Source organism: Argentina silus (genome assembly GCF_951799395.1).
Source record: "Argentina silus genome assembly, chromosome: 7".
In the NCBI taxonomy this organism is placed as follows: domain Eukaryota; kingdom Metazoa; phylum Chordata; class Actinopteri; order Argentiniformes; family Argentinidae; genus Argentina; species Argentina silus.
The window spans coordinates 13,431,891-13,441,890 of record NC_139661.1 but is presented as its reverse complement, the minus strand read 5'-3'; the positions used below and the strand labels follow the sequence as shown (position 1 = coordinate 13,441,890).

The 10,000-nt window shown below is 46.6% G+C and overlaps 1 protein-coding gene across 1 annotated transcript in view; it reads left to right on the top strand.

The window, feature by feature from the left end:
• ntrk2a (neurotrophic tyrosine kinase, receptor, type 2a) overlaps positions 1-10,000 on the top strand; it is a gene marked incomplete at both ends in the record, with an annotated part of 43,374 nt that overhangs the window by 2,171 nt on the left and 31,203 nt on the right. Inside the window, 8 exons of the mRNA XM_083672923.1 lie at positions 26-94; positions 324-469; positions 3,211-3,350; positions 6,836-6,968; positions 7,229-7,300; positions 7,499-7,774; positions 8,584-8,621; positions 8,947-9,046. Of these exons, the coding sequence (XP_083529049.1) occupies positions 26-94; positions 324-469; positions 3,211-3,350; positions 6,836-6,968; positions 7,229-7,300; positions 7,499-7,774; positions 8,584-8,621; positions 8,947-9,046 (974 nt within the window). The remainder of the gene's footprint in view (positions 1-25; positions 95-323; positions 470-3,210; positions 3,351-6,835; positions 6,969-7,228; positions 7,301-7,498; positions 7,775-8,583; positions 8,622-8,946; positions 9,047-10,000) is intronic.

Here is a 10,000-nt window from a genome sequence, read left to right as displayed (position 1 = left end):
ATAATGATTTCATTTTGATTGACAGGAATCTGAAAGACAACAACCTCTCATCTCTGTCTTGGAGGATATTTCGGCATTTGAACATTTCATATCTGTGAGTTTGTCAATATTTTCTTTATCAGGATATTCTCTCTCTCCCTCTCTCTCTCTCTCTATCTCTCTCTCTCTGTCTCCCTCTCTCTATATATCTCTTACACACACACAGACACACAGACACACAGACACACAGACACACACCCACACACACACACAAACACATTTATGACAATGTCTCTTATGCTGTGTGTTTGTGCGTGCGTGCGTGCCTGTGTGCGTGTGTGTAGGATCCTGGCGGGGAACCCTCTGCACTGTGACTGTGAGAACATCTGGATGAGGCTGTGGCTGGGAGAGGAGGCGGAGGACCTGAAGTGCATCCAGGAGGGAGGCCGCTGGAAGCCCCTGAACTGGACCAGCATCACCACCCCCTGCGGTAATACACCCCCCCCCCTCACACACACACACACACCCCTACTCTAACCCCTGACCTGGACCAGCATCACCACCCCCTGCGGTAATACACCCCCCCCCCCCCCCTCACACACACACTCACACACACACACACACACGCACACACACACACACACACACACACACACACACACAACACTACCCTAACTCCTGACCTGGCAAAGCATCACCATGCCCTGCGGTAATACACCCCCCCCCCCCCACAGGCCCCTAACCCCCCTAACCCTAACCCTAACCCTAACCCTAACCCCAACCCCAACCCCAACCCTAACCCTAACCCTCACCCTTGACCCTGAACCTGACCCTAACCCGAACCAGTCACCACCCCCTGTGGTAATACCCCCCACTACCCTGACCCTAACCCCAACCCCAACCTTAACCGTAACCCCTGACCCTAACCCTAACCCCTAACCCTAACCCCTGACCTGTCAATGAACTGAGACTATCTGTTGGACAGTTGTTGTGATGGGGTGTGAATGGAAGGTTACTGCCGTGTGGTTTCCTCTGAGTCGGTCCTGCTCTCTCCTCTGTGGTCTCCTGTCAGCTGGGTGAGGTGTAAGCTCTGACTTAAGGAACTCACACTGGAGAGGTTATGGTCACTGGTTTAACCACAGAGAGAGAGGATATGGTCACTGGTTTAACCACAAAGAGAGTGGTTATGGTCACTGGTTTAACCACAGAGTGAGAGGTTATGGTCACTGTTTTAACCACAGAGAGAGAGGTTATGGTCACTGGTTTAACTCACTAACTGCCAAAGAATTCCGGAACACTCACCACCTAGAGTGCCAAGTGTCTTATGTGGTATTTACCTAGCAACAATACTTTGATTGGCTACAAAATGAAGCATCATCATTTATGCATTTTTGGTGAATAAAGTCACCCGTGGCACTCTGGAATATTGACAATTTGGGCGTGTCAGTGGTGATAGCTTGGGTTGGTGACGACCAATAGGGACGGCCACAGGAGAGAGCGGTCACATGTGATGTCATCCTCTCTGGTCATTTGGATTTATGAAACAAAGTGCTTTTCATAATCTTGCATCATTGGGGTGAGATATACGGAGGTCGAGACTTACTAACTAACTAAGCACCAGTCCAGCCTCCAGCCTCCACCCCCCTCCCCCCTCCCCCCTCCCCCCTAACCACCCCCACCTCCCCTCCTCCTCCCTCACCAATGCCACCCCCACCCTCACCAGTCCAACCAGCATCCGCCCTCCAGGGGAGGCTGGTGGAGGTAGAAATCGGAGGACGGGCTCGATACCATTCCTCATTCCATCCCATGCATTACATGGGATGGTCCTCCGTCCTCCGATTTCTACCTCCACCAGCCTCCCCTGTCCCCGTCCCCGCCCATTATTATGTAGTAGAGTCACACAGGGCCCTGCACCAGTGGCCAGGGGTGCACCACAGAGGTGCTTGCTAGGCTAACAGCTAACAGCTAACGAGGGCATTGATAACAGTATTGATCCGGCCCCTCTGCCTCCACTCCATTAGGGGGCTATTTCAGGCATCGCCACGGTAACGTGTGGGCCCCTGGAGAGGTGGCAGGGGGACCCCCTGCCTGAGTGACATATGAAGAGGACACTCAGGAGAAGCGTGTGCACGATGCCCAAGGGCTAGCCTGACAAACACCTCTCTTCCCCCACTTCTCACCTTCTCTCTCTGTCTCTCTGTCTCCACATTTTTCTCTCAAATGTCAAATCTCAAACTCTTTCTCTCTCTCTCCCTGCCCTCCCCTCTCTCTCTCCCTCCCTGCCCCACCCCTTTTCTCTCTCCCTGCCCCCCCCCCCCTCTCTCTCTCTGTGTTTACATGTGAACAGTGCTAGATGTGGAGTTTGTGTTAGGCCGGGGGTGTGGCCGCCTCTGTTGCATACAAATATGTCCATTGACCATGTTTGGGTAAGCACAGTGAGGTAAAAATATACTGTTCTACGTTTCACTGCACAACATCTTCAGTGTTGCTATTCTGGTCTGTCAGAGTCTGTGTGAGTGAAGCTTAGCTGGCAATCCAGGATTGGTCAGTAGCATCCACATATCCGTCTATGAATTTGAGACTGGTTCCATTTCTGCAGCCCCGTCCCTCAGTGTGTGTGTGTGTGTGTGTGTGTGTGTGTGTGTGTGTGTGTGTGTGTGTGTGTGTGTGCATTTAAGGGCATTTCCATTACTGTACTGAGGCTTTGAGACAGGTTTGGGAGGGGTTTGAGACTGGTTTGGGAGGGGTTCTGAGCCTTTGCTGTAACAGATTAGATGTACCAGACAGGGGGGGTTCTGAGCCTCTGCTGTAACAGACTAGATGCCCCAGACAGGCTCAGATGAGAGGTCCGATACAACACTCTCAGCCCACTGATGAATAGAGCTCTGGCTTTTAAGAGTGATTGAGAGGGTTGCCATGCCGATAAGAGCCTTGACGACGGCCCTGAGTGGGAGATAAGGGATCTGTCCATTTGATCAGACCAGGCTGTCCACACCCAGCGCTGGCACGCCATTGGCTGGCTGACACCAGGCGCTGGCACGCCATTGGCTGGCTGACACCAGGCGCTGACACGCCATTGGCTGTGGCTGAGAGGAAGCCAGGCTTCTGATAGGACACATACAGGTTACCTGTGTGTGTGTCTACTGCATGTATGTGCTCTGTGTGTGAACGAACTCAGACTCAGTCCACTCTCTGAATCCTCTCTCCCTCTCCCTTCCTTCCTGGTTGTAGTGGTTCCCATGGCGACACTGAGCCCAACCAAGGTGACGGTGCAGGAGGGTGCTGACGTGGTTCTGACCTGTAACACGTCCGGGGCGCCATCGCCCGACCTCATCTGGAATATGATGCCCCTCCCCTTCTCCCTCTACGACGTAAGACCCCCGCGAAAGTCTCACACACACACACACACACACACACACACACATATCAGAGACACAGACCAGAGACACACAGCAGTCACACACACACACACACATACACACACACAGACACACACACACACACACACACACACACACACACACACAGTCCCTATGATAATCCTGTCCTAGTATGTGTGTTGTGAAGTCATGATTTATCTGACTCTGTGTCTCCCTCCCTCCCTGCCTCCCTCTCTCCCTCCCCCTGTAGCGGGTATAGGGGTCTAAATACTGTTGATAATTAATTACTTGGAATTATTAATTTGGTTGCTATTTCAAATTGTTACTGTAATTACCTGAGGGCACCACTAAGAATTTTGAGCAGAGATTCTTAAGTTAAACTCTGGATTTGCTCTTTTACAATATAATTAACTGAACACCTCATCAAACAATTAAATGGTATCATTACCAAGTAATCTAATTGGCCTTATGCCAAAAAGAACAAAGACAAAGCTTACAAAGTAGACTGTGGGTGACTTCCTTACGCTTTGAGACTAGGGCAGGGTTTATGCACGAGTGGAAACATTCTCAGATACTGTATTTTAAAAAGCCTGAATAGAATTAGGTATTCAACAGAAATTTAGATGATAACTACCATGTCGGTTTTGACTGCAAGGAATTAACATTTATCATAACTTTACATAAATGTCTCTTACTAGATATATGCTTGTCTAAAAAGATTGTCTTAAAAGACTGTCTTAAAAGACTGTCTTAAAAGTCTGTCTTAAAAGCTTGTCTTAAATGCTTGTCTTAAAAGTTTGTCTTAAAACCTTGTCTTAAAACCTTGTCTTATAAAAGTAACAGCACTGTCTAGCAGGCATCATTGGGTCAGTACAGGTCCAGAATGCATCATTTGGGATTTATCGATCAGCAAAAATGCAGTTTTGTAGCATGGTCTTTCATAGCTGAATATGTATTTCTCTTGAATTGACAAATAGAACAATCCTCACGGGGGCCGAACTGTAATTACCTGAGGGCACCACTAAGCATTTTGAGCAGAGATTCTTAAATTAAACTCTGGATTTGTTATTATACAGAATAATTACTTCAACAGTCAGTTTCATATCAATAATCTGAGGGTTATTTGATGTCCACGTTCTTTAATTGTTCATAGAGCCAGCATTTGTCAAAGCAAGAGAAACAACACTTCTTTATAAAGATGGAATTTTATTACTATGCTAAGAAACACACAAGGAATTTGCAGAGATGAATAAAGGTGACTCACCTCTCCTTTAGGACTGGCTGCAGTGAAACGCAGATAGTGCAGAAACAAATATATCATATACATGTCTGCAATTAAGTCTTTATTTATTTTTTTTGTGGGAGAGCATGATATCAAACCTATAAGTGATCACAATATAAAGCATTGCTGCAAGACTTCTAACAGCACATTTAGGATAAATATGTAAATTTAAATAAGTAAATTGCAAGGAACTACACACTCTATTCCAAATACATACAGTGTTGCTTGAAAGTTTGTGAACCCTACAGGGATGGTCATTATTTTTGTATAAAATATTAACATTAACTTATAAAATCTGTATCTAAACCCCAATTCATAATAAAGACATTCCAAATAAAGGACACAGATAAAAAAATAGAATATATTTTTATTGTTTATTTAACAAAAGTGGTTTATTTAACAAAAACTCAGATTTCATTTGCAAAAATATTTGAACCTCTTCAGTCAATTGCTTGTGGCACCTCCATTAGCAGCGGTAACTTGGAGTAAATGTCTCTGACATCTGTTTTGAGGGATTTTTGTCCACTCCTCCTTACAGAACTCAGCAATTGAGTGAGGTTTGAGGGGTGTCTGGCATGAACTTACATTTACATTTCTTTACATTTATGGCATTTAGCAGACGCCATTATCCAAAGCGACTTACAACAAATACATTTGTTTAAGTAAGTGAATCATCTATCCATCAGTCTTCATAAGATAAAGTAATCAATGCTCAGACTAGGGGCCATAGGTAGTCACAATGCTAGTCACTGCCCGCTTCAGGTCCTGTCACAGCATCTTGATTGGATTTAGGTCAGAACTTTAACTTGGCCAATCCAAAATATTATTTCTCCTGAGCCATTATTTGGTAGATCTGCTTGAATGCTTTGGGCCGTTGTCTTGTTGGAAGACCCATTTTCAGCCCAGCTTTAGCTCCTTGACTGATGGCTTGACGTTCATGGTTCCCTTAATGACGTGGAGTCGTCCAGGTCCAGAGGAGGAAAAGCAGCCCCAGATATTGACATTCCCACCACCATGCTTGACTGTTGGGATAAGGTTCTTTTGGTGGTAGGCAGTGTTGGGTTTTCGCCAAACATAGTGGTTTTGATTGTGACCAAAAAGACTTCCAAAAACCTTCGGGCTTGTCCAGGTGGTCTCTGGCAAAGTTAAGGCGGGCAATTTGGTTCTTTTTTGACAGCAGAGGCTTCTTCCTAGCAACCCTTTCATGAATGCCATTTCGATTCAGTGTTCTTCTTATTGTTGAAGCATGCACAGTTACCTGAGATGCAGCAAGGGAGGTCTGCAAATCTCTAGATGTTATGTTTGGGTTGGCTTTTACTTGTGGCTTTTGGGGATATTTTGGAAGGATGTCCACTTCTAGGCCGAGTTGCTGTCATGTTAAATGCTCTCCATTTGTAAATTATTTACCTCACAGTGGACTGATGGAAATCAAATCTTGAAATGATTTTATAGCCTTCACCAGACTGATGTGCTCTCACTACCCTCTTCCTGATGTCCTCTGAGATCTCCTTTCCTCTCGGCATGGTGTGTTTTGCATTCACCTGTATGGGTAACCCAAAACTGACCAGGTTTCTTATCTCTGTTTATCAGAGTCCCGCCCAAACTCTTTCCTAAAGATCTCTCCTTTGATTGGTTCAATTGGTACCCAATTATTTACCCATTTGATTCTACTTACCTACTTGATTTAACCAATGCAACTTGGGGTTCGCTTATTTTTGCACCTGCACTAATTTCTTTATAATTTAGTTTTTCTACTACACGCATGATTTCCTTTAAACCAACATATGGAATTGGTAAATGTGAACCTGTTATGTCAGATAAAAAAGACTGGTTCTGATTAAATAAAGATTTCATGGTAAAAACAAAAAAAACTATAATTGTACAAGGGGTTCACATACTTTCAAGCAGCACTGTACATGTGTTTAAGAAATGATCAGCCAATCATGTGCACAGATTCCTTTGTTCCTCTGAATGTCCCTTCCTACACACCTTCCCCAGGGTGCTGGGGTGGTGTTGGCCATTTGCACTTTCTGATGCAAAGCCAGCCACCCTAACCTCCATGGTTTAGGGTCTGTTGATTGGTCTCTGACCAATTGGAAGTCTGTCTTGGCCCCAATGGACCCTAACCCCCCCCCCCCATGTTCTCTACACCCCCGTCCCTCCCCTCCTTCCCTCCCTCCCTCCCACCCTCCAGATTGAGGCGTCGGGCCAGGTGTCAGAGCTGCGTCTCTCTAACCTCTCCTCATTGGACAATGGCTGTAAGATCACCTGCAGGGCCGAGAACATCGTAGGAGAGAATCAATCTTTCCTGGCCCTCGACATTCGCTGTGAGTTACAGAGAGAGAGAGAGGGAGGGACGGAGGGAGGGAGGGAGAGAGAGCGCGCGAGAGAGAGAGAGAGAGAGAGAGAGAGAGGCCAATTAATGCTAATTGTGACCCTCTCTCCCTTTCTCTCTCCCTCCGCCTCTTCCCCCCCCTCTCTGCCCCTCCTGTCTCTCTCCCCCCCTCTCTCTGTCTCTCTCCCCTCCTCTCTCTTCCCCCCCCTCTCTTTCTCTCCCACCCCCACCCCCCCCTGCCGCCCCCCCCAGTTCCTCCTAACATCAGTAAGCTGAGTGATGCGTTCTCGGACCACCACTGGTGCATCCCCTTCAGTGTGTCAGGTAACCTGTGATTTACAGTAAAGTACTGTAAACCTCCCGTCAAACCGTATTTTTACGCACCTTTTCACCCCGCTGAATAGCGCTGACCCACATTTCACGAAAATGTGCGCGTTAGCGTTTAACATTCATAACGTTCTCTGGTTGTCCAACGTTTTCACCCACCTTTCCACCACCACCCCATCCCCAACCCCCCTGCAGGTAACCCCCAGCCCCAGCTGCAGTGGCTGTTCAACGGGGAGCAGGTGACTGAGGGGGACTACATCCTCACCATGGTCCATGACTTCTCAGAGAGGGAGTACCACGGCTGCCTGCAGCTGGACAGCCCCACGCACCTGAACAATGGACAGTACACCCTGCTGGCCAGCAACGAGTATGGCCAGGACCGCAAGAACATTGTCGCCCACTTCATGAGAGAACCCTGGGAGGGTGAGTCACTGTGCAAGAGGGCATCATTGGTGAAGAAGGGGTTAGTGTGTGTGTGTGTGCGTGCGTGCGTGCGTGCGTGCGTGCGTGCGTGCGTGCGTGCGTGCGTCCACAGAATGTTACATTTAAGTGGTTTGTTGTCAGTAGTATTACCTTTGAGTGGTTAAAACCACGGCTGAGGTTTCACAGCGTCATTATGATGATTCATGTAGTTGTTACAATATGCATCCCAACATTTTCTAAAACATTTGCTGTTGTTGTTGTTGTTGTTGTCTTTTCTGTGTGCAGGAACAGTGACAGACCCTCAATACTACGGTACGTGACTCATCAGATACTAGAGAGAATTAATACTTTATTAAACATTGGTCTTCAATGGTTTGGACATCTAACAATATTTAAATATACTGAAATACTTATTAAATATACTAAATATATAAAATATACTAATATACTAATATTCTAAATATATTAAATATACTAGTATACTAATATACTTATACTTAAATTAACCATAGGTTGTTGACTGGAGAGGTTCCTGAGGGTTTCTTGTTGTGGGTATTTAACTCTTTTCTCTTCCCTCTCCTCACATCGGACCCTGGATCTCTCTCCTCAGACCCCACTACAGGTAAAGTCATTGCCCCTAGTATGATCACCCAGTCACACACCAGAGCCCCCTCATGATCACCCATTCACACACACACACACAATAACCCCACATGATAAACCAATCACACAACAGAGCTTTCTGACAAACACATACCTCCCTCAGGTGGTTATACAGACGTATTTCTCTCAATTAAACTGTAAATGTGCCACCCCCTCCCCCTCCCCCATTCCTTCCCCACCCTTCTTGGAAACAGATGATACACCAATAGACCCCCCTGAGGACAGAGTCGCTGTAAGTCATTTTAACTCACCTGTGTTTTATCTTTAAATCTCTCTTTGTGTAAAAGAGTTGTAGAGAGGATGTCTGTGTTGTATTCTGTAAACTAACCTGGCCTGGGGCACATTATATAGCTAAAAGCTAATGTAGCTTAATGAAGCTAATAGCTAATGTATCAAATAGCCAATGTAGCTTAATGTAGCTAACAGCTAATGTAGCTTAATGTGGCTAATAGCTTATGTAGCGTAATGCTAATGTAACCAAAAACGAATGTAGCTTAATGTAGCGAATAGCTAATGTAGCTGCATGTAGCTTAATATAGCTGATGTGGTACTTCCAGGTGTACGTGGTCGTAGGGATCGCTGCTGTGGCCTTCACTGGCTTCCTGCTCATGCTGCTCATCCTGAAGTTCGGAGGAAACTCAAAGTTTGGCATCAAAGGTAAGCTTCCTTCACAGTCTCCAGCCATGGGCTAGTGTCCTTCTAGTCTTCAGCCATGGGCTAGCGTCCTGGACCCAAGTTAAACCTAAACAGCCATTTCAATAGAGATGCTTTTGAGTCTAGGCATGAAGTTTACGGAACTTCAGGCAGGACACTTTGAGTGACAGTTATGCAACACTCCACCATGGTTAAACAGTGTAACGCCACTGGCCATGAGAGTTATACTTGTGGGTCGTCCCACCCACCACCCCAGCCTACACCCACCTCCCCAGCCTTCGCCCCAGCCTCCACCCCAGCCTCCACCCACCTCCCCAGCCTCCGCCCCAGCCTCCACCCCAGCCTCCACCCACCGCCCCAGTCTCCACCCACCGCCCCAGCCTCCGCCCACCGCCCTAGCCTCTACCCACTCGGTCGCTCTGTATTTAACCTCCCTACGGGGGGTTTGATAGTTATGGGCTCCCTGCCTTCTATTATTGTATTTATGTTGTTAAACTTCAGGCAGGGAGCTATACAGAGAGGAGCCATCCAATTACGCTAAACCTAATGTTTTATCATTTCATAAAACAATATTTAACTGACGTAAGTGTCCTGACTGAATTAGGCTTAATCTTTGTCTGGGACACTAGCCCTATATATATATGTATATACACACACAGAACATAGAGTTTCTGTATGTGTCATCAATCCTCAGTATGTATTATAGGTATAGAGAGTTCTGTTATGTGTTATTGAACATATAGAGGGTGGTCTATTGATCATTTATCTATAGAAGATGGCTGGATGGGGACTCAGGTGTTGCTGGTCAATACCATGCATGTGGATCTAATCTCTCCGTCTGGGTGTCTGTCTCTAGTGTCACACTAATAACAGTCCCCTAAACCCTGATTGTTGGTTCCCCCTGTACTGTAGCTGGTGATCAGGGCAGGAGAGGCTGGTGGAGGTAGAAATCGGAGG